The 25,100-nt window shown below is 36.2% G+C and overlaps 1 protein-coding gene across 1 annotated transcript in view; it reads right to left on the reverse strand.

The window, feature by feature from the left end:
• Positions 1-2,006: 2,006 nt before the first annotated feature.
• Positions 2,007-25,100, reverse strand: part of lbm (late bloomer) — a 48,547-nt gene continuing 25,453 nt past the window's right edge. The window contains exons 2-4 of the mRNA XM_073988169.1: positions 3,054-3,212; positions 2,648-2,986; positions 2,007-2,589 (exon numbers count right to left, since the gene is read on the reverse strand). Of these exons, the coding sequence (XP_073844270.1) occupies positions 2,518-2,589; positions 2,648-2,986; positions 3,054-3,212 (570 nt within the window). The 3' untranslated portion in view covers positions 2,007-2,517. The remainder of the gene's footprint in view (positions 2,590-2,647; positions 2,987-3,053; positions 3,213-25,100) is intronic.

Raw genomic sequence — 25,100 nt, forward strand, 5'->3', positions numbered from 1 at the left:
CTAGCAAATTAATTTTCGATTTTTTTTTGCAAAAACTACGTTTAAAAAAAGGGCATTTAGGAGGTACTCCGGCCCTCCGAAATTCAAAGAAATATGTAGCCTATTTTAACCGGAAGCCACCACTGAATATTTTTTGAAAATCGGACGCTAAAGTTTTGCTCAGATTAAGATGGCCAAGTTTGGGAATGGGGGCTATGAAGGTACCGCCCGATTTCAGGTATTTTAAAGTTTTAGCTAAATTTTCTCATCGAAGTAGCTTTAATTTGTCATTTTCTCTTGGTCAAAAAACTTTTCTACTAAAATTGTGGATATAGATCCACGCTTTGAAATAATGGAGCAATAAAACGTCACCGAACCAATTCGGGAATTTTGGAGCTTTTAGCGACATTTTCAGCTAAATTTTCTGATTTCGTTTATTTTATCAACCAAACAATTTCTGTCCAATATGATAAAATTTAAAATGTGTAACTGAATTTGGGCTAGACATAACTAACTTACTATTGCTTGAGGTGTTTAAGACATCTACACTGTTTTCACTTATTTTTTATGACAGTAATGTTGAAAGTACATAAATAATCGAACAATGTTGAATGAAATGCTACATAGTGTAGTAAGCTAAGCTCAGCTACTTGGGGAAACTAATTATTTCATAAAGTCGGCCCCGCCTAACTTTGATTCTTTCTTTACTGGTTTTCTTTTCAATTCATTGCACAGTGGTCCCACTTGTATGGAAAAAGTGCCAAAAATAGTTCTTATCTAGCTACCGGCTCCAAATTTTAAACGTAGATTTATAACAAGCCAAAAAGATAGAAAGCCATTTTTAGTGGATGTTGGTCCATATTTGGGTATAGCTCCCATAGAAAGGTACCGCCCGATTTTTGGTATTTTGATGATTTTGGCCAAATTTACCAACCGATTTGGATGTTATTTTGCATTTTGAGTTCTGAGTGAATAAACTACCTCCTTGCAAAAAATATTCAATATAGGTCTACGTTAAGGTATAGCCCCCATATAAATGTACCCTCAGATTTTCGGTATTTTGACAATTTTAGCTAAATTACTCAACTGATTTGGCTGTAATTCGGCATTTTGAGTTCTGAGTGTACCAAATACCTCCGTGCACAAAATGGTCAATATCGGTCTACGTTTAGGTATAGCCCCCATATAAACGTACCTCCCGATTTTCAAAATTTTGACGATTTTACCCACATTTTCCAACCGATTCGGCTGTATTTTTGCATTTTGAGTTCTGCGTGAGCAATATACCTCCTTGTAAAAAATGTTCAGTATAGGTCCAAGTTTAGGTATAGCTAACATATAAACGTACCTCCCGATTTTCGGAATTTTGACGATTTTACAGGCGAGGTATAAGAGGAATAACTTAGCGGGTGGCAGATGGGGGCAGCTGGACTTTTTTTAATCGTAAACTAGAGACTTTCCTCTGCATTTTAAAAAAAATTTCGAGACTCACAAATGCTCACAACATTAGTAAAACTCAACATAAATTAACAGTAATTATATTAAAAATAGCAGAAAAAGTCATTTATAAAGAATTTATTTTTAATGAAGTTAGAAAACGAATGATGAATTTGTTTTTTCACAAAAACATTGTCAATGCCATCACCTATAAATTTCATTTTGAAAATTACACATTTAACTCTCCAATTTTTTATAATTTTACTCATAACCTACGAATGCTTTGCGGATGTATTTTTCATTTTTAATGCCTCACATACAAATCACAGTTTCTTCGACTTAACTTGGCGTATAACCGATGTAAATTTACAAAAATAATGCTGGATGTTAAAAATTTGATATGTTTAGAGAATATTTATGTCAATCGCAATCAGATTTGTCGCCATCAATTTTTCGATTTTTGTCCAAGGGCGGAACCACTGTGCATTGGTTTAAATATTAAAGAACACAATTCATAAAACTTCAGTGTTGATGCTAAATTCCTTATCAGAAAAAAATACTTTCAAGATGAATGAATCTGTGTCACTGTCTTTATTTTTATTTTTTATTTTCTTTTCTTTTATTTTGTCTTTGTAAATAAATTACTTAATAAATTACAACACAATTAACAGACATTTACAAATAAATACACATATAGAGAAAAAACATTTATACATAAAAACTAAATGAAAATTAAAATACATGTAAAGGGGGAGGGGAACAAACATTTTTCGCTTTAGCTTATAAAATACTTTTCCTTTGAAATAACCAACAATTAGATTTTAAATAAATTGCACTTCTTTCATCTTTTACAATTACAACAATAATTAACCTTTATAAAGTTGTAAACTTTTAAATATAAAAAATACGATTCGGTGGTGGTAGTATTATCATCGGTGTTGGTGGCCGTCGTCTTCTCAAGTTTAATTTGAAATACATTTAAAATTCTAAATTATAATTAAATTTAAAAGAATTGAGAATGAGATGCCAAATTTATTATAAATTTGTACTTCTTAAATTTAGTAGATATATGTGGGAGGGTATAAAAGTCTAATGGAATTCTTAGAACTGCATGCGCCTTTGAGTATTGCGGAAACTGATGGCTAAGAACAGTGCCAGCAGGAAACCAATAATCTGTAAAGACATGGAAATTGAATCATTTGAAACAGTAATCCAACGGGATAACTCTTACCACAAACGCCACCAGAGACCAAGAAATAACAGTAAATATATAAACTTCCTCTTCATAATGTTGTTGTAATTTATCCTTACAACCTTCGTAGAATAGATTTGATGGCTTGGAGGTATCACCGTCAATATAACAACTGGTGGGAATCGCTTTGTGTAGGGTAACATAATCATTTGGACTGACCTTGCCGCAACATTCATGTTCACTTTGTATTACATCCATAGCATCAGATTCCCAGGCTTTGTCAACAGTCTCAACAGCACTACGTACTCCTGTATCGGACATACCCACAGTAGTTAAAGCAATTTGTACGGCTGCCAGCACCAATAGGAAAACTGCGCACTAAAAATAATATAAAATGGCACATATTAAAAAGTAATTCACTAGGAATCTTTTAGGATTTACTTACAGTTGCTGTCAGGCACACAGACTCACGTATGGCTGCAAAACATCCCAAAAACGCAAAGAACACAATGAGCGAACAGGCAATATAGGCACCAATTGCGATATCTTCACGCATAGAATCGGGATTAAATGAAATGACAATTATTGATGCAATGGCAAAGATCTGGAAAAGCGAAAAAAACACATAATTTAGAAAATAAATAATAAATAATACTTAAAACTTTTTTTTTCATAAGAAAATATATTAGTTGTCGATTATATTTTTACATTTCCGCTGATTTATCATATTAATTTTTGACACTTTCAATTTTGGACTTTTAATGGTTAAAAAACTAACACAGCAAAAAAGGAAAAGTGTAGTCCCCTCGTATACAATCATAACCCTCTTTTTAACACAGTCTCCGGGATATACAATTATTTTTCAAAATATTTTCAGCTGAGGCCAAGCAATGTTTAGAATTTCCATATATATTCCAAATTCCAAATAATGTTTTTTAAATACTCAAAGCAAACTTTCCAATTAAAATTGCTGGAAATGTCCCTTTTGCCTCATTAGGGATTACAAATACGGTTGCCGAAGATAAACAAGTGAGCAAAGCTATAGCCGGGACGGGATGCCTGTGTGATACCCTACAGCGCTACCCCTGTACATCAGCTTTTCACTGGTAAACTTTTCTTTTAGGGAGATGCTAAAGTTTTCATCCACTCTGGCATATATAACAGTGCTAACTGAACCAAAGCCATCACCAAAATCAATATCACCCTCTCTGGGACCCCCATCAACCCCCCAACATTTCATTACGATCCTGATGGTATACTAATTCAAATTTCAAAGCTATGTCTCAAATCTTGCGAAACTGGTATGGTCTGAAAACCAAAAACCCTTTTACGTTTTTATCATCGCAATATAGAAATATTTTTCCTATTAAATCGGTAGCTATCTAAAGTTGGTTTATTTATTTAAAAATTTTGCCTATTTGGGCGAATTTAACTTTAATATTAATTTTAATTAATTTCTCGTTGATTTTCAAGTGAAAAAGGAATGCCGAAGAGTCGAACCCACACAACCACCATTATGTGTCCGGTTTCGCTGTTGGTGTTTGGCAGGAAATGGTGATAGTATCATCGAGCAAAACGTCCAGTAGATCGGTCCACGGATTGAGTTTTGTTGTGGCTTTTAGCTCAGCCGGACAAGAAACGTAGCACACAACGCATTGTCGCTTTATATGTTGAGGTACCAATTATATAAAATGTAGCATATTTTTAGGCTATAAATGATATTTTTGAAATTTTTTAACAATAGTTACTGCCTAGGTGCGTAAATCGGAATTCTACATAATTTGCAAGATATAATCCTGGGCCCACGAAAAGTGCATGGCTTTAAGCAGTAGTGTCTGTATGTGGCTATATTTTTTGTGTTCTACTGTGTAATTCGAGGTTTTTGCTTGGATTCCCGAAAAGCACATCATAATACCCTTGTAACTTACAATTAGACCCGTTGGCCAATTTTTGTAGTTTATTAAAGTTTAGTTTTAACGAAGATCTTCGGACTTTTAGACCCCACATACCATAGGTCTTTGCGATAACTCAGAAGTTTGTACAAATTTGTATAAATTTTAACAAAATGATGTTCGATAACAAACTTGTTCTGTTAAAGAGAACAGAGAAGTAGTTGCAAGAACTTGCAAATACTTTTTACTTGCGAAGTTATCGAGCAGGGCTATGGTTTATACCAAATCCCTTTCAGACAATTTGATAACCATTGAGCGCGATAATTCTCGAAAGGAGACTTTCTCAAAATATTGTTTTTGGGTCAACCTAATGAACATCATATAGGTAATTTGATATTTTGAAATCTGTATGAACCAGTCAATGTTTTGGTATATACCGATTTCGCAAATTTTGTAGGTTTTTAGCTACGCTTTCCAAACGAATCAGATGTAATTTGAGAATGTAATTTCGCTGTGGAACAGGAAATAGCTCTATTAAATTATTAGGTTTAGGTCCACATTTATTCAGAACATCTACAATTGCCAAGAAAAATGGCCAAAAATGCCTTTAAGTCTTGTATTTTTTGTTGGCAAGGTGATACATTCCGAAAAAAGTTCACAAAAATTTTTAAACCCCCATCAATAAAAATATAATTTTTGGAAAAAGTTGTGTAGTCGCTATTCGATTGGTCTGTGCCTCATACTAAAACTGTGATGCTATGGTCAAATTTCAACGAAATTTAATGGTGACTAACTCATAAATGTCCGTCCTCGGACAATTTCTATAAAACTCATGGAATGCAAATGTGGAAATCTTTTGAAAAGTAATAATGCAGTGTAAAATGTGGCGTGCTTCATACATAGTAGAATTCCCTTGTTTTAAAATTAATATATCTATTTTATATTTTTATTTTCAGTTAACAAGGTCGAATGATACTTTTATAATTGTTGTTCTTAAAGTTTCCTTGATAGTCTCCATTTGTTTCATTCCATTAATTAAAGGTAATTTCAAAACTTTTGTTTTTATGAACAACACACACAAAATAATACAATTTTTATAGTTCTTAGAAATTGGCCATAAATTATATTCAGAAATTGACCATAAACTATATTCAGCATCCCAAAAACATTTATTTTTTAGCTAAGTTGATGATTAATCCCATCCCATGATAAGTACTTCATTTTTGTGATTTTTGGACAGTCGGATGATTAGTCAAATCAACACAAATACCTCATCTGATTGATAATGGCTATAGGTTAGTCGAGTATTTTTTTGTTTGCTGTCTTAATTTTTATTTGCGATACGCTTAAGTGACATACCTTTGAAGTTCAAAAATACTAATGACTAAATTAGAATGTGGCACTATTTTGTTGCTATTGTTTTGGGGCTCGTGTGTGTTTGAATTATGGGGGATCAAAGTGAATCATCGCCGTGATCCATTGAAGTGAAATGGAATGAACTCAATAAGAACAGAATAGATTAAAAACAACATGAATGGTTCCATTAAAATACAAAAATCAATTACATCATTGGAATTGTTAATAACAGTAACTTAATGACGGGGTTTTTGTTTTGTCCACATAAAAAGAAAAGAAAATCTAATTAGTTTTTTTGTTTATTTGTTTTGTTTTTGTGTCATCGTATTTAAGTTTAGGGAAATATTTCAATTTGTTTGCTAAGCTTGAAATTTGTTTATTTAACCTTTGCTAATCTATAGCTATCCCCAATTCACTTAGATTTAAATTTTTTTTAATAGCAATTTCTATAAAAAGTTTATTTAGAGGCGCCAAAATTTCAGCACATGTGATTTATAGGAATCTAGTTATTAAGTGCAAAATAATAATATAGTACCTAACGAAGAACTTTCCCACGGGAGTTGCCAATCTTCTACTGGGCGCGTCTTCCCGGGTGGCGGATGGGAAGGGGGTTTCTGAGATATGCGGGGCCAGCAACGCCCGAGGGAAACTGAAGGTGTTTCTCTCTCCGCATATCTCAGAGACCCTGGGGGTTTGTTTTTCTTTCAAACCCCCCGTGGACCAAAATTGGATCGGGGTAGTTTCCTTAAATAAATCAACTAAGATGGTTAAAAGGAAAAAAAGGAGTAAAGTTACGGTGCAGGGAGTTAATAACCCAGTACCGGCGGTAAGCGTTGGTGAGATCACAAGCCACGTGCCGTCGAGATCAAGCGATTGTGATCCGGCTGTCTCAGGTGTGGATGCCTTGGCACCTACAGCCGTAACTGCTACAAGTGCAGAAAATACAACCCGAACTATTGTTGACGAACCGGATTTTCAAAAGGATAATGCTTTAGCCAAAACTGGTACTAATCAGTCCACGGCTGACAGGACTGGAGTTTTGGGCGGGGACGACCTACACCTCAAAGTGATTGGAGACAGTCTTGAGAGACAGAGTAGGGAACTACTTGACCAACTGGAGAGACTTGTTCCGACCATACCACCAGAGGACATGCTCAACAATCTCACCCTCACTGACGATGAACTGGCAGGTGCTACGCATTTTGCAGATTAATCTGCATCATTGTAAAGCAGCTGCCGCCGAACTACTCCTGTCCCTCACGAACTCAGAGGTGGACATTGTTCTAGTCCAGGAACCTTATATATACAAAAATAAGGTCTCTAAACTGAACAATGCCAACTTCGAGGTCTTCGCATCGTCCGAAGGGGACAAGGTGAGGACCTGTGTAGTAGGTAGGAAGAACCTCAATCTAATCTTTCTATCTAATTATAGTAATGGAGACATGTGCACGGTGCGACTGGAGAACGGTAAAGAGAAGGCCACTCTCCTGTCCTCAATCTACATGCCATATGAGGACCCTGATCCACCCAATCAGGGGGTACACAGGCTGCTAAAGGAGAACCTGAGCGTTTGTAACGTAATCCTTGGATGTGACGCCAACGCCCACCATTTTCACTGGGGCAGCAAAGATACAAACACTAGAGGTGAGTCGATTTTCAACTTTATATTATCTTACAATCTAAGAATATGTAATAAAGGAAACGACCCTACCTTTAAAATTAGAGACAGGGAGGAGGTCATTGATCTAACCCTGTCAAATTTAGATGATTCTGTCGTCAAGAACTGGAGGGTATCCAACAAATGTTCCTTTTCGGATCATATGAGGATATACTTTGAAATCTCTTTCGACGGAGTCCGCCAAAATCCTTATAGGAACCCGAGAAGGACGGACTGGGGCAGGTTCACTGATCTGACGAACCATCAACTGTCACTCTCCGGAAGGATAGAAACAGTTGCTGAGCTTAACAGTAAGGTGTCCAACCTAACAGAAGTCCTTCTCCGCTGCCATAAGGATGCCTGTCCATTAACTTATCCCGGGAAGAAATCCCAACCGGTGTGGTGGAACAAGGATCTTGGCGAACTGCGAAAAAACACCAAAAAGCTGTACAACAGGGCGCACTCGACGAAACTTGACAGTGACTGGGAATCGTATAAAGCGAGTTTCACCAAATACAAGAGTGAAATCAAGCGCGCCAAAAAGAAGTCATGGGTTTGTTTCTGTGAGTCTGTAGAAGGGGTAAATGACGCTGCCAGATTCCGTAAGATAATCTCGAAGGACCCCAAATCCATTGGTAGTGTCAAAAAACCGGACGGCACGTGGACAGACTCAGGTCTTGAGACTCTAAACCTTCTAGCTGAGACCCACTTCCCTGACTGCACGGACGCCAGTAACCTTCACTATGAATGTGATAACTTCCAAGTCCAAGCGTCAGTGGACGAGAGCCTCATTGATAAGGTTGTAAGCAGAAACAAAATAAAGTGGGCAGTAAGTACATTCAAACCCTATAAGTCACCTGGTCCAGATGGAGTAATTCCTGCGATGCTTCATTTTGCCGCACCGCAGATATACCAAATTCTGGAGGAGATCTTTAGGGCCTGTTTGTTTCTTTCCTGTGTACCTGATCTGTGAAAAGAGGTAAAGGTGACTTATATCCCCAAGGCGGGGAAAGCCAGTCACTCTGCACCGAAAGACTACAGACCTATCAGCCTATCCTCCTTTCTCCTCAAGACACTCGAACGACTGATCGATCTGGAGATTAGGAGCTTTGTCTGCCTCGCTGAGCAACTCGCAGCATGCCTACATGAAAGGTAAATCTGTAAATCTGCTCTTCATGAGGTCGTGGGTTTCATTGAGAGAAACATGGAGAATTCAAACTTTACCTTGGCGGCTTTCCTGGATATAGAAGGAGCCTTCAACAACGTAAAACTTGAATCCATTCATCTCTCGCTTAGAGCGGTCAACACCCCGGAAACCCTGATCTGCTGGATAAAGAGAATGCTGGAGAGCAGGATCATAAATTCCAGCATTGGGGAGTTGACAACAAGGAAGACAGTAACTAGAGGTACTCCCCAGGGAGGTATACTCTCACCGCTGCTGTGGCTACTTGTGATAAACAATATTTTGGCGGAACTCGACAATCAGGGCATTAAGGTTGTCGCATACGCGGATGATGTAGTTATACTAATAACTGGCAAATTCTTGTCCACACTTTCGGAGCTTATGCAAAGAGCCTTATCAAAGCTGTCCCGTTGGGCCACCACAAATGGCCTTGGTGTAAATCCAACGAAAACAGAACTGGTATTGTTCACCAGAAAGCGTAAGCTCGGCGATTTCATACCACCAACATTGGATGGAGTGTAGTTACATCTATCTCCTGAGGCCAAATACCTAGGTACAATCCTGGATTCTCAATTGAGATGGAAAAGGAACGTCGAGGAACGGACGAAGAGAGGTATGATCGCACTCTATTCATGTAAGAATTCGATTGGGAAAAGTTGGGGGTTAAATCCAGCTATTATACACTGGTTGTATAATACTGTTGTGAGACCCATCCTATCCTATGGATGTCTTGTCTGGTGGCATGCGCTTCGACATAAGTCGAATTCTGGCAACATGGACAAGGTGCAAAGGGCAGCCTCGATCCTGATAACTGGAGCTTTTAGAAGTACACCACAAGCAGCTCTGAATGCGATGCTAAACCTCTTGCCCACGAGACTTAGCATCAAAGGTCAAGCAGCACGTAGTGCCCTAAGGCTACATGAATTGAATCGTTGGCGTGACAGCACCTATGGTCATGCATGCATTCTTCGGGAGCTAGGGCCAAACCTTAGCTTGAATCAGCAGGAGAAATTCAGCGACTACTTATCACCAATCCATAGATTTGATGATTTTGAGGTCGTTATCTTTAGTAGAGATGACTGGATCCGTAGTAACCCTCCTCTGGACGGTCTGGCTTTCTATACAGACGGTTCCAAGATGGAAGAAGGTACCGGAGCTGGCGTCTACTGCGAGAAGCTTTGCCTCGAATACTCATATAGGTTGAACAGCGACTGTAGTGTTTTCCAAGCAGAAATCTTCGCGATCAAAATGGCCGCAGAGTTGATAAAAAGTCTGGATGCTGAAATCTTTGAACCGGTGACTATCTTCGTTGATAGTCAGCCGGCTCTTAAAGCCATCAAATCCCCCAATATCAAGTCTGAGGCCGTTCTTGAGTGTAGAACTGCTTTGGCGAACCTCACTAACGCTGTCCGACTCTGCTGGGTACCGGCACACTGTGACATTGTGGGAAACGAGAAGGCAGATGAACTGGCAAGACAAGGATCTCAATCAACAAGTCAAGCTATCACTGATTCTATCAAACCACCCATATGTCACGTTTTTCGGAAGGTGGAGACGTTCTTTGAAGAACAAGCCAAGGAACTATGGCATAATGAACCAAGGTGCAACGTGTCAAGGGCCATTTGGCCGAATCTTTCAACAAAGAGAACAACTTCACTTTTAAGTTTGAGTAAATCAGAAATCAGGGTATTGACGGGAGTCATTACCGGCCATTGCAACATCCGAGCTTTTATCGGCAAATGGGAGGATGATGGCGTGGACTATTGCAGGCTCTGTGAAGATGAGGAGGAAACGGAGACGATCGAGCATATTTTATGTCGTTGCCCGATGTTAACTCGAAAGCGATATAGATTAACAGGAATACGCTTTCCTCCAAGCTTAACCTTCTACTCAAACATGGAACCAACAATCATAAACAACATCATTAAAAATCTGAATTGGCTGGGACGGCGCGACCCATAAGCGTAACTACTTCTCTAAAAGTTTTTTCCACCATCGCCAAATAAACCACCCTCTCTTTATTTATTACTAGCAAAATGCCCGCTACTTTGTATGCGGAAAAGGAATAATATTCAAATAAACAATATTTAATACAGTTTTAGCTCTACTTGTTCACCCAATGCCAATGGTATTACATGTAGAAACCTTTCATACATTTAAAGATGGATTTTAATAAATATTTTGATCCAATCTCAGCAGTGATCCTCACAACAAATTTCATTTATCGATTCACTCAATACCAGCTTCAATATTAAGTATTACTTAATACTTCTAGTACATTTATTGCACGACCACTTCTAAAAATGAACCTGACAAATAAATAATATACCAGAATTCCACTTCTATTCCTTAGCCCAATACCAAATTTATTGCAATTTCGTACTTTGCACACACTAATTATATAATCCCTGCTTCATTGCTACACCAACGTCAAATTTAATACCATTTAGTACATTTCGTATTTCTCAATAAGTCAGCCAGCCGTCAGCCTAATTTCAGGATTTGTATGCATTTCAAAATATCCAAACACCAACACCATCCCTCATACAACAATTCGAAATTCCACCTTTATCCCTTCAAGCAACGCCAAACTGGTACCAAATTCAGTACTTTTATCCAAAATTAAATCTCAACCGCAATTTAGTATTTTTCGTACACATAAGTACGTATACAAAATACCGAATTTCACATTTCCAGCTCTACTATTTTACACAATAAAAATTTGAACCAAATTCTGTGCCATTTTGTAATTTTCGTACACTTATTGTACGTTTATCTACAACCACATTCATATCTCAACCCTACACATCAAGAGGGTCCATAATACCAAATTTCCGAATTGCATCTCTATTCATAATACCATTAATACTTTTCGTATAAAAATACGAATTTCAATAACTATCTCCAACAGTAATTCCAAATTTTTAGGATTCTACCCTATCCGTCCATCCAAAACTAAATTGTACTAAATTTAGTACCATTTAGTACATTACGTACCCATAAGTACGAATTTCCAAAACTACCTCAATCCTACACTCCATAAGTAATCTTAATTATAAATTTCAGGATTCCAGCTCTATCGGTCCACCTAAATTTAAATTGTACCAAATTTAGTACCATTTAGTACTTTCCGTACCCATAAGTACGAATTTCCAAGACTAACTCAATCCTACAGCCCAACAGTAATCTTACTTCCAAATGTCGGGATTCCAGCTATATTCGTTCACTCAAATCTAAATTATACCAACGTTAGTACCATTTAGTATTTTCCGTACCCATAAGTACGAATTTCCAAAACTACTTCAATCTTACACCCCATAAGTAATTTTAATTATAAATTTCAGGATTCCATCTCTATCTGTTCACCCAAATCCAAATTGTACCAAATTTAGTACATTTAATACTTTCCGTACCCATAAGTATGAATTTCCAAAACTACCTCAATCCCTTACACCATCAGTAACCTTAATTGCAGATTTCAGGATTCCAGCTCTTTCCGTGCATCCAAATCCAAATTGAGTACCAATAGAAATCTTAATTCAAAATTTCAGGATTCCAGCTCTGTCCGTTCACCTAAATTTATATTGTACCAAATGTAGTACCAAATTTAGTACTTTTCGTACCAATAGGTACGAATTTCCAAGACTAACTCAATCCTACAGTCCAACAGTAATCTTATTTCCAAATTTCAGAATTCCTGCTCTATCCGTTCACCCAAATCTAAGTTATACCAAAGTTAGTACCATTTAGTACTTTCCGTACCCATAAGTACGAATTTCCAAGACTAACCCAATCCTACAGTCCAACAGTAATCTCAATTTCAAATTTCAGTATTCCAGCTCTATCCGTTCACCCAAATCTAAATTGTACCAAATTTAGTACCATGTAACACTTTCCGTACCCATAAGTATGAATTTCCAAATCTACCTCAGTTCTTCACTCTTAATTCCAAATTTCAGGTTTCCAGGTCTATCCAAATCCAAATTTTACCAAATTTAGTACCATTTAGTACTTTCCGTACCCATCAATACGAATTTCCAAAACAGTAATCTTAATTCCAAATTTCAGCATTCCAGATCTATCCGTTCACCCAAATCCAAATTGTACCAAATTTAGTACCGTATACAACTTTTCGTACACATAAGTACGAATTTCCAAAACTACCTCAATCCTACAATCCAAAAGTAAATAAATTCAAAATTTCAGGATTCCAGCTCTATCCGTTCACCCAAATCCAATTTGCACCAAATTTAGTACCGTTTAGTACTTTTCGTACCCATAAGTACGAATTTCCAAAACTACCTCAGTCTTTCACTCCATCAGTAATCTTAATTCCAAATTTCAGTTTTCCAGGTCTATCCAAATCCAAACTTAGTACCATTAAGAACTTTTCGTACACATAAGTATGACTTTCCAAAATCATTTCCTTATATCAACACCACTTCCCGACCTTGATTCACATACCAAATTTGAAGATTGTAGCTATATCCGTTAAAAATATACAATTGGTACCAAACTTGGTAACATTCAGTACTTTGCGCACACTTATAGGTGGAATTTCCAAAAACCATACCAAATCCAAATTGTACCAAATTTAGTACCATTTAGTACTAAAACTACCCCATATGTCCATCGTACACTTCAACAGTTTTCTTAATTCGAAATTTCAAGTTTCCAGTTCTATTCATTCACCCAAATCAAAGTTGTACAAAATTTAGTACCACTTAGAACTTGTCGTACATTTAAGTACATATTTCGAAAACTACCCCCATATCGCAATCCTATACTCCGTCAGTATCCTTAATTCCAAATTTCAGGTTTTTAGCTCTATCCGTTCATCCAAAACCAAGTTGTACTAAATTTAGTACTTTTCGTACACATAAGTACGAATTTCCAAAACTACCCCTATATCTCAATCCTATACTCCGTCAGTAATCTTAAATCCAAATTTCAGATTTCCAGCTCTATCCTTTCACCCAAATCCAAATTGTACTAAATTTAGTACCATTTAGTACTTTTCGTACACATGAATACGAATTTCACAAACCATTTCCTTTTATAGACACCACTTCCCAACCTTCATTTCCATTCCAAATTCCAAGTTTCCAGCTAAATCCGTTTAAAATATACAATTGGTACTAAATTTAGTACTTTTCGTACACTTACAGGTCGAATTTCCCAAAACCCTCTGGTACATCCTTCTAACTCTCCATCAGTTACCCTCATTCCAAATTTCAGAATTCTAGCTCTTCCCGTTTGCCTAATACAAAGGGTACCATATTTAGTACCTTTTAGTACTTTTCGTACCCTTATAGGTCGAATTTCCAAAAACCCAGCCTTATCTCGCCCCTACACACCGACAACAACCCACAGTCAAAATTTCAGCCTTTTAGCTTCAGCGGTTTCGTCTGGGCGATGATATGTCAGTCACTCACTCAGTCACTCAGTCACTCACTCACTCACTAAGCTCTTTTATATATATAGATATATTGACTACGCCACTCGGAGACCTTTCGGTCCATAAGGAAAAAAGAGGTTCAGAATTACCTGAAAAGACAAGAGAAGAGAAAAGAGAGAAAAATAAAGAAAAAAGGGGTGTGGTTTGGAAAGTAGTAATAAATGAAATAATTATAAAAGAGAATGAAGATATCTATATATATAAAAGAGCTTAGTGAGTGAGTGAGTGACTGAGTGACTGAGTGAGTGACTGACATATCATCGCCCAGACGAAACCGCTGAAGCTAAAAGGCTGAAATTTTGACTGTGGGTTGTTGTCGGTGTGTAGGGGCGAGATAAGGCTGGGTTTTTGGAAATTCGACCTATAAGGGTACGAAAAGTACTAAAAGGTACTAAATATGGTACCCTTTGTATTAGGCAAACGGGAAGAGCTAGAATTCTGAAATTTGGAATGAGGGTAACTGATGGAGAGTTAGAAAGATGTACCAGAGGGTTTTGGGAAATTCGACCTGTAAGTGTACGAAAAGTACTAAATTTAGTACCAATTGTATATTTTAAACGGATTTAGCTGGAAACTTGGAATTTGGAATGGAAATGAAGGTTGGGAAGTGGTGTCTATAAAAGGAAATGGTTTGTGAAATTCGTATTCATGTGTACGAAAAGTACTAAATGGTACTAAATTTAGTACAATTTGGATTTGGGTGAAAGGATAGAGCTGGAAATCTGAAATTTGGATTTAAGATTACTGACGGAGTATAGGATTGAGATATAGGGGTAGTTTTGGAAATTCGTACTTATGTGTACGAAAAGTACTAAATTTAGTACAACTTGGTTTTGGATGAACGGATAGAGCTAAAAACCTGAAATTTGGAATTAAGGATACTGACGGAGTATAGGATTGCGATATGGGGGTAGTTTTCGAAATATGTACTTAAATGTACGACAAGTTCTAAGTGGTACTAAATTTTGTACAACTTTGATTTGGGTGAATGAATAGAACTGGAAACTTGAAATTTCGAATTAAGAAAACTGTTGAAGTGTACGATGGACATATGGGGTAGTTTTAGTACTAAATGGTACTAAATTTGGTACAATTTGGATTTGGTATGGTTTTTGGAAATTCCACCTATAAGTGTGCGCAAAGTACTGAATGTTACCAAGTTTGGTACCAATTGTATATTTTTAACGGATATAGCTACAATCTTCAAATTTGGTATGTGAATCAAGGTCGGGAAGTGGTGTTGATATAAGGAAATGATTTTGGAAAGTCATACTTATGTGTACGAAAAGTTCTTAATGGTACTAAGTTTGGATTTGGATAGACCTGGAAAACTGAAATTTGGAATTAAGATTACTGATGGAGTGAAAGACTGAGGTAGTTTTGGAAATTCGTACTTATGGGTACGAAAAGTACTAAACGGTACTAAATTTGGTGCAAATTGGATTTGGGTGAACGGATAGAGCTGGAATCCTGAAATTTTGAATTTATTTACTTTTGGATTGTAGGATTGAGGTAGTTTTGGAAATTCGTACTTATGTGTACGAAAAGTTGTATACGGTACTAAATTTGGTACAATTTGGATTTGGGTGAACGGATAGATCTGGAATGCTGAAATTTGGAATTAAGATTACTGTTTTGGAAATTCGTATTGATGGGTACGGAAAGTACTAAATGGTACTAAATTTGGTAAAATTTGGATTTGGATAGACCTGGAAACCTGAAATTTGGAATTAAGAGTGAAGAACTGAGGTAGATTTGGAAATTCATACTTATGGGTACGGAAAGTGTTACATGGTACTAAATTTGGTACAATTTAGATTTGGGTGAACGGATAGAGCTGGAATACTGAAATTTGAAATTGAGATTACTGTTGGACTGTAGGATTGGGTTAGTCTTGGAAATTCGTACTTATGGGTACGGAAAGTACTAAATGGTACTAACTTTGGTATAACTTAGATTTGGGTGAACGGATAGAGCAGGAATTCTGAAATTTGGAAATAAGATTACTGTTGGACTGTAGGATTGAGTTAGTCTTGGAAATTCGTACCTATTGGTACGAAAAGTACTAAATTTGGTACTACATTTGGTACAATATAAATTTAGGTGAACGGACAGAGCTGGAATCCTGAAATTTTGAATTAAGATTTCTATTGGTACTCAATTTGGATTTGGATGCACGGAAAGAGCTGGAATCCTGAAATCTGCAATTAAGGTTACTGATGGTGTAAGGGATTGAGGTAGTTTTGGAAATTCATACTTATGGGTACGGAAAGTATTAAATGTACTAAATTTGGTACAATTTGGATTTGGGTGAACAGATAGAGATGGAATCCTGAAATTTATAATTAAAATTACTTATGGGGTGTAAGATTGAAGTAGTTTTGGAAATTCGTACTTATGGGTACGGAAAATACTAAATGGTACTAACGTTGGTATAATTTAGATTTGAGTGAACGAATATAGCTGGAATCCCGACATTTGGAAGTAAGATTACTGTTGGGCTGTAGGATTGAGTTAGTCTTGGAAATTCGTACTTATGGGTACGGAAAGTACTAAATGGTACTAAATTTGGTACAATTTAAATTTAGGTGGACCGATAGAGCTGGAATCCTGAAATTTATAATTAAGATTACTTATGGAGTGTAGGATTGAGGTAGTTTTGGAAATTCGTACTTATGGGTACGTAATGTACTAAATGGTACTAAATTTAGTACAATTTAGTTTTGGATGGACGGATAGGGTAGAATCCTAAAAATTTGGAATTACTGTTGGAGATAGTTATTGAAATTCGTATTTTTATACGAAAAGTATTAATGGTATTATGAATAGAGATGCAATTCGGAAATTTGGTATTATGGACCCTCTTGATGTGTAGGGTTGAGATATGAATGTGGTTGTAGATAAACGTACAATAAGTGTACGAAAATTACAAAATGGCACAGAATTTGGTTCAAATTTTTATTGTGTAAAATAGTAGAGCTGGAAATGTGAAATTCGGTATTTTGTATACGTACTTATGTGTACGAAAAATACTAAATTGCGGTTGAGATTTAATTTTGGATAAAAGTACTGAATTTGGTACCAGTTTGGCGTTGCTTGAAGGGATAAAGGTGGAATTTCGAATTGTTGTATGAGGGATGGTGTTGGTGTTTGGATATTTTGAAATGCATACAAATCCTGAAATTAGGCTGACGGCTGGCTGACTTATTGAGAAATACGAAATGTACTAAATGGTATTAAATTTGACGTTGGTGTAGCAATGAAGCAGGGATTATATAATTAGTGTGTGCAAAGTACGAAATTGCAATAAATTTGGTATTGGGCTAAGGAATAGAAGTGGAATTCTGGTATATTATTTATTTGTCAGGTTCATTTTTAGAAGTGGTCGTGCAATAAATGTACTAGAAGTATTAAGTAATACTTAATATTGAAGCTGGTATTGAGTGAATCGATAAATGAAATTTGTTGTGAGGATCACTGCTGAGATTGGATCAAAATATTTATTAAAATCCATCTTTAAATGAATGAAAGGTTTCTACATGTAATACCATTGGCATTGGGTGAACAAGTAGAGCTAAAACTGTATTAAATATTGTTTATTTGAATATTATTCCTTTTCCGCATACAAAGTAGCGGGCATTTTGCTAGTATATATATACATATATTGACTACACATCCCCAAACCTAACCTAACCTAACCTAACGAAGAACTTTTATTGTTCTGATAATAAAAAAAAAGATTTCTTTGTTCACTCAGTAAAAAAATTGCATCTTCCGCTAACAATTTTCAGTTTTTGAGAAGGTATAAACTTATCGAAAATAAGGTTTTAGCTTAATTATCTCATCGAAATGGCTGAAATTTGGTACTTAGTTTTCGTTGGGGGTAAACAACTTTCCCCCAGAATTTTGTCTGTGTAGGTCCACGCCTTCATATAGCTCCCATAGAACGGTACCTCCCGATTTTCGGTATTTTGAAGGTTTTATCTTCATTATATCACCGAAATGGCTGAAATTTGGTACTTATTCTTCGTTGGGGTTATACAACTTTCCCCCAGAATTTTGTCTGTGTAGGTCCACGCCTTCATATAGCCCCCATAGAACGGTACCTCCCGATTTTCGGCATTTTGAAGGTTTTAGCTTCATTATCTCACCGAAATGACTGAAATTTGGTACTTGGCCTTCGTTGGGGGTATACAACTTTTCCCCAGAATTTAGTTCGTATAGGCCCACGCCTTCATATAGTCCCCGTAGAACAGTACCTCCCGATTTACGGTATTATGAAGGTTGTGGCCTCCATATTCCACCGATATGGCTGAAATTTGGTATTTAATCTTTATTTGGGGTATAAAACTTTCTCCTATAAATTGGTCAGTATGGGTTCACGCCTTCACATAGCCCCCATAGGACGGTACCTCCCGATTTTCGGTATTTTATAGGTTGTGGTCCCAAAATTCCTCAGAAATTACTGAAATTTGGTACTTAGTGTTTGTTATAGTATAAAACTTTCTTCCATAAATGTGTGTATATAGGTCCACGCCTTCAAATAGATCCCATTGAATGGTACGTCCCGATTACCGGTATTTTGTAGGTTTTAGCTTCATTATTCCACCGAAATGGCAAAAAATTCGGTACTTTGTCTATGTAGGTCCACGCCGTCATATAGCCCCCGTAGAACGGTACCTCCATATTTTTGGTTTTTGGAAGTTAGACACATTATTTTACCGAAACCATTTTTACCATTTTACTTCCATTCAACTCGTGGTGAAGGGTATAACAAGTTCGGCCCGGCGTTCTTACTTGTTTCTGGAAAGTTTGACCGTTTTTAGCTTAAACAAACCCAGGACAGTTTGACATACGATCATGTGTTGTGTTCTTTACACTTTATCATAAAATGGAATTTACTCGTCCGATCACGTCACAACTTTCGACGTGGATAATCACGGCAAGAGTGCATCGATCAAATTAAGTCATTGTGTGTCGATAAGGGACCATCCTATAGCTCCATGAAAAACTGGTTTGCCTGAAGTCGCCTGAGAAATTCGAAAAACGAACAAGAGAGAAAAAGTCCTTCAACAATTGGTTTGAGCGCATGAAAATGTTTTTAAATCATGCTGGAGACTTCTTAAAAAAGTAATAAATCTATTTTAATGAGAAATATTCGTGTTTTCATTGTTAGGCCAGAATGTATGTGCTAAGTTTGAACTACATCGGTTATTGCCTTAGACAGTTGTCGTGCGCACCATTTAAAATTAAATTTTGTGATGGAGGAACCCGAAAGAGTGGCGATAACTTACTCCTTCAATGACCTGTTACTACATGTTTGGGCATCTGTAAACACCATAAGATAAGTATTTAATATAAAAGTAAAGGCAAGTTTATTAAATTATGCATTTGAATATTTAAGCATAATAAATAATAATAATTACTTTTAGGAAAATAAGGAGAAAAATACAGATTCTCAACAATTATCGGATTTAAGCCCTTATATATTAAAAACTGCGTGACGTATCTATACCATACTTCGTATTCTGAAGTACTTGATTTTGATAATTTCTGGCCATGGTCGTGACTCTGTGAAGCGTCTGCCACAATACCTATGTGATTAATTAGAGAGGATATCTTGGAGGAACATCTATTACAATCAGAGACCGGATGTCACAAGACGTGGTGGTGTTAGTTTAACCACCAACTAAACCAACCAACTAACCCGAGGAAGTGGACCAACATGTTCCATCTTTGTTATTAATCTATGTTTGCGTTTACGAGGTGTAAAGAATTGATCAGATCGTGTGCACCAGCCATCTAGGCAGACAGACGGACTAAATTGACTACAAATGCTCTGAAACGGATTTCGTCTGAAGAGGCTTGGGGTCTAAAAGCTGAGGTATAACAAGTAAAACAGTATAAGTAGGCTGTGCCGATAAAAATATAAAAACAGTTTGTATGAATTGAAACTTTATCTAGGGACAGATTCAATAACGGCTACTCAACCAAAACTCTTTCCCCCAAAAAATTATGTATTTAGGTGATTTCCAGAATTTTTGTACCTTCTTGGGCGCAAGAACTTGCAGACAAAATATCGAAACTTATCGGGAAATTATCTGGCCTTTCCAAATAAATTCTTAAGTTTTGCTAAAAAAAAATTGATTTGGATTAAAGCGCAAAAGTGTTGCTAACGTGGTACCTAAAGTAATGGACGGACGTAGTCCATTTTGGAAGTGAACTTATTTTGGGAGTCGAATGGAATCGATCCTGCAAACCTAAAAAAAACCATAAAAATGTGACCTTGACCGCGATTTATTTAAAAATCCCTCCGCCGATTTTTTCTCATCTACGAACATTGTACTTTTAGAATTCGAAAATAACTTTTCAGATGTATGCTCCTTTCATTTAAAGTTAGTTCAACGTGTGCGTACACACGGTAAAATCTTCTAAAGAATCCACTTACCGTAAGATGTAGAAAATTTGTGAGGGAGGTTCACAAAAATTTTATTCGATATAGACCCTCTTGTAACTTGATGCACATTTGGAAGCAATTCTAAGATGTGCAATGTTTCGTCAAAATCGGATATTCAATATGAAAATTATTGTGCTCATAAGTCATTTTATTTGGTACCGACGGGGTTTTTGGAGCTTATGGTCCATTATGTCAGGAACTGTGGACTTGCCCCCGAAAAAGAAAAAAATCAAAACGATCCAAGAAATGTCCTTAAACTGTGCTTTTGCGAATATTTTTAAAATTTTATGTGGGATATAACCGAAGGACTAGACGGATATATGTAGTCCATATTCGAACCTTATCTATGCCTGGTGGAAATATTACGATTTTGAACCAAATCGGTTCGTATCTTCGAATGTTGTCCCGGTACCCGAGGGAGTGTACCTATGATCCATTTTCGAACTTGATATAAGTTTGGACAAAATAGTACGAGGGCCATATTTTGGATAAAAGCGGTTGATCCGTTCGAGAGTACCCTTGGTATGGAGAGCACGATAAAACGACGTCTGTATTTTGGCAATTTTGACAAAAGTGCTACTTTCTTTTAGGCTGTTTTGGCCCATTGGCCTAACATTTTCATCCTCCTGAAATCATAATCTCTACTATACCGTTGCAATACAATCTATGTTCACATATTCCAATAAAGTGACTACCATCATCAGTCCATAATTCTATTAAATGTTCATCTCCTGTAGTTAATAGCATTGTGAATTTCAGCGTCCTTGTCGATAGATGGAGATACACAAAATTGAATAATTTCTTTTCATCTTGCACCGGACACCGGCCACAATTTCATTTAGTCGGTCAGTTGACAAAACAAAAGAACACCCATCAAGTGACTCACTTTCTGTGTGATGAGCTACTGTGCACTGGGTGGCCATTGTTCATTCGAACAGCAGCAATTGCTACATCCCACCACTTTTTTAGTCGTGTAGGTGACCCCATTCGGCCTCCATTGTCAAATGGTCAATATTCGTTCGGTTAATTGTCAATTTTTAATAAATGATGTCGACAGATGATGGACTTTGCATTCACTTATTATATAAAATTAATAATAATCACTATTATTTACGTTTCAAAATGACAATGCGACAATGCATAGGTTATTTTTCTAAGAAAAAGAAATGCAAATTTGATCTTAGGAAAATGTAAAAGTCCTCAGATACTTAAAAACTACACACTAAAAACTACATTAAAAGTCCGGAATTTTAATCTGGTCTCATATACTTCTTTGCAGGCATTATTAATATTATGAAAGAGAAAAATTCATATTAATATTTTAGAGGTGTGAACGAATGCCAATTTTGTATACTGGATATTTTTGTTATAACTATATTACCGAAAATTTTAATTTGAGTTTCAACAAAGAAGATATTTTGAATGGATATGAAAAAATCTTATGATGTCAACGAACTTTATCTATATATATAAAAGAGCTTAGTGAGTGAGTGACTGAGTTACTGAGTGACTGACATATCATCGCCCAGACGAAACCGCTGAAGCTAGAAAGCTGAAATTTTGACTGTGGGTTGCTGTCGGTGTGTAGGGGTGAGATAAGGCTGGGTTTTAGGAAATTCGACCTAGAAGGGTACGAAAAGTACTAAAAGGTACTAAATATGGTACCCTTTGTATTATGCTAACGGGAAGAGCTAGAATTCTGAAATTTGGAATGAGGTTAACTGATGGAGATTTAGAAAGATGTACCAAAGGGTTTTTGGAAATTCGACTTATAAGTGTACGAAAAGTTACTAAATTTGGTACCAATTGTATATTTTGAGCGTATATAGCTACAATGTTCATATTTGGTATGGAAATCAAGGTTGGGAAGTGGTGTTGATATCGACGCCTCCAAACAATAGTATGCTAAGTCGACTTAGCATGTTTTCAAGTTCTTTACATTTTTATATTTAACGTCCTTTAACTTAAATTCTGTCAAATTTTGGTAATGATCGGACAATCCGAACAGAAGTTATAAACAAATATTTCCTTAGCATAGTACTGAAGGTCAAAGAAATTTGCAAACTTTTAGAGCTTCTCCTGCAAAACTCGCTTTTCAGAATTAGCAAACTATTATTTGGAGGTGTTAAACGTCCTTTAACTTAAATTCTGTCTAATTTTGGTAATGATCGGTCAATCCGAACAGAAGTTATAAACAAATATTGACTTAGCATAGTACTGAAGTTCAAAAAAAATTCCAAACTTTGAGAGCTTCTCCTGCAAAACTCACTTTTTAGACTTAGCATACTATTATTTGGAGGTGTCGATATAAGGAAATGATTTTGGAAGTTCGTACTTATGTGTACGAGTAGTACTAAATGGTACTAAATTTTGTACAATTTGGATTTGGGTGAACGGATAGAGCTGAAAACCTGAAATTTGGAATTTAGATTACCGTTGAAGCGTACGATTGAGATATGGGTCTAGTTTTGGAAATTCATACTTATGTGTACGAAAAGTACTAAATGGTACCAAATTTGATACAATTTGGATTTAGATAGACATGGAAACCTGAAATTTGGAATTAAGATTACTGATGGAGTGAAGGATTGAGGTAGTTTTGGAAATTCTTACTTATGGGTACGAAAAGTAGTAAACGGTACTAAATTTGGTACAAATTGGATTTGGGTGAACGGATAGAGCTGGAATCCCGAAATTTGGAATTTAATTACGTTTGGAGTGTTGGATTGAGTTAGTCTTGGAAATTCATACTTATAAGTACGGAAAGTACTAAATGGTACTAAATTTGGTACAATTTAAATTTAGATGAACGGATAGAGTTGGAATCCTGAAATTTCGAATTAAGGTTATTGATGGAGTGTAGGATTAAGGTAGTTTTGGAAATTCATTCTTATGGGAACGGAAAGTACTAAATGTACTAAATTTGGTACAATTTATATTTAGGTGAACGGATAGAGTTGATGGAGTGTAGGATTGAGGTAGTTTTGAAAATTCCTACTTATGGGAACGGAAAGTACTAAATGTACTAAATTTGGTACAATTTATATTTGGGTGAACGGATACCGCTGGAATCCTGAAATTTAGAGTTAAGGTTACTGTTGGAGTGTAGGATTGAGGAAGTTTTGGAAATTCGTACTTATGGGTACGATAAGTACTAAATTTGGTACAATTTGGATTTTAGGGAACGAATAGAGCTGGAATCCTGAAATTTGGAATTAAGATTTACTGTAGGACTGTAGGATTGACTTAGTCTTGGAAATTCGTACATATGGCTACGATAAGTACTAAATTTGGTACAATTTGGATTTTAGGGAACGGACAGAGCTGGAATCCTGAAATTTTTAATTAAGATTTCTATTGGGGTGTAGGATTGAGCAAGTTTTGGAAATTCGTACTTAGGGGGTACGAAAATTAATAAATGGTACTCAATTTGGATTTGGGTGCACGGATAGAGCTGTAGTCCTGAAATCTGTAATTAAGGTTACTGATGGAGTGAAGGATTGAAATAGTTTTGGAAATTCATACTTATGGATACGAAAGTACTAAATGGTTCTAAATTTGGTACAATTTATATTTGGGTGAACGGATAGAGCAGGAATCCTGAAATTTCGAGTTAAGATTATTGTTGGAGTGTAGGGTTAAGGAAGTTTAGGAAATTCGAACTTATGGCTACGAAAAGTACTAACTGGTACTAAATTTGGTTCAATTTGGATTTGGGTAAAGGGAGAGAGCTGGAATCCTGAAATTTAGATTACTGTTGGAGTGTAGGGCTGAGATAGTTTTGGAAGATCGTACTTATGGTTACGAAAAGTACTAAATGGTACTAAGTTTGGTACAATTTAGTTTTGGGTGGACGGATAGGGTGGAATCATGAAATTTGGAATTACTGTTGGAGATAGTTATTGAAATTCGTACTTTCATACGAAAAATATTAATGGTATTATGAATAGAGATGTAATTCGGAAGTTTGGTATTATACACCCTCTTGATGTGTAGGGTTGAGATATGGATGTGGTTGTGGATATACGTACAATAAGTGTACGAAAATTACAAAATGGCAAAGAATTTGGTTCGAATTGTTATTGTGTAAATTAGTAGAGCTGAAATTGTGAAATTCGGTATTATGTATATTATGTATACGAAAAATACTAAATTGCGATTGGGATTTAGTTTTGAATAAAAGGAAGTAGTTTTTTAACTTATACATATTATAAGTACTGAATTTGGCACCAGTTTGGCGTTGCTTGAAGGGACAAAGGTGGAATTTCGAATTGTTGTATGAGGGATGGTGTTGGTGTTTAGATAAGGATTTTTTGAAATGCATACAAATTCAGAAATGAGGCTGAGGGCTGGCTGACTTATTGAGAAATACGAAATGTACTAAATGGTATTAAATTTGACGTTGGTGTGGCAATGAAGCTGGGATTATATAATTAGTGTGTGAAAAGTACAAAATTGCAATAAATTTGGTATTGGGCTAAGGATTAGG

Source organism: Musca autumnalis, unplaced genomic scaffold (genome assembly GCF_047663935.1).
Source record: "Musca autumnalis isolate F117 unplaced genomic scaffold, ASM4766393v1 scaffold_5, whole genome shotgun sequence".
Lineage (NCBI taxonomy): Eukaryota > Metazoa > Arthropoda > Insecta > Diptera > Muscidae > Musca > Musca autumnalis.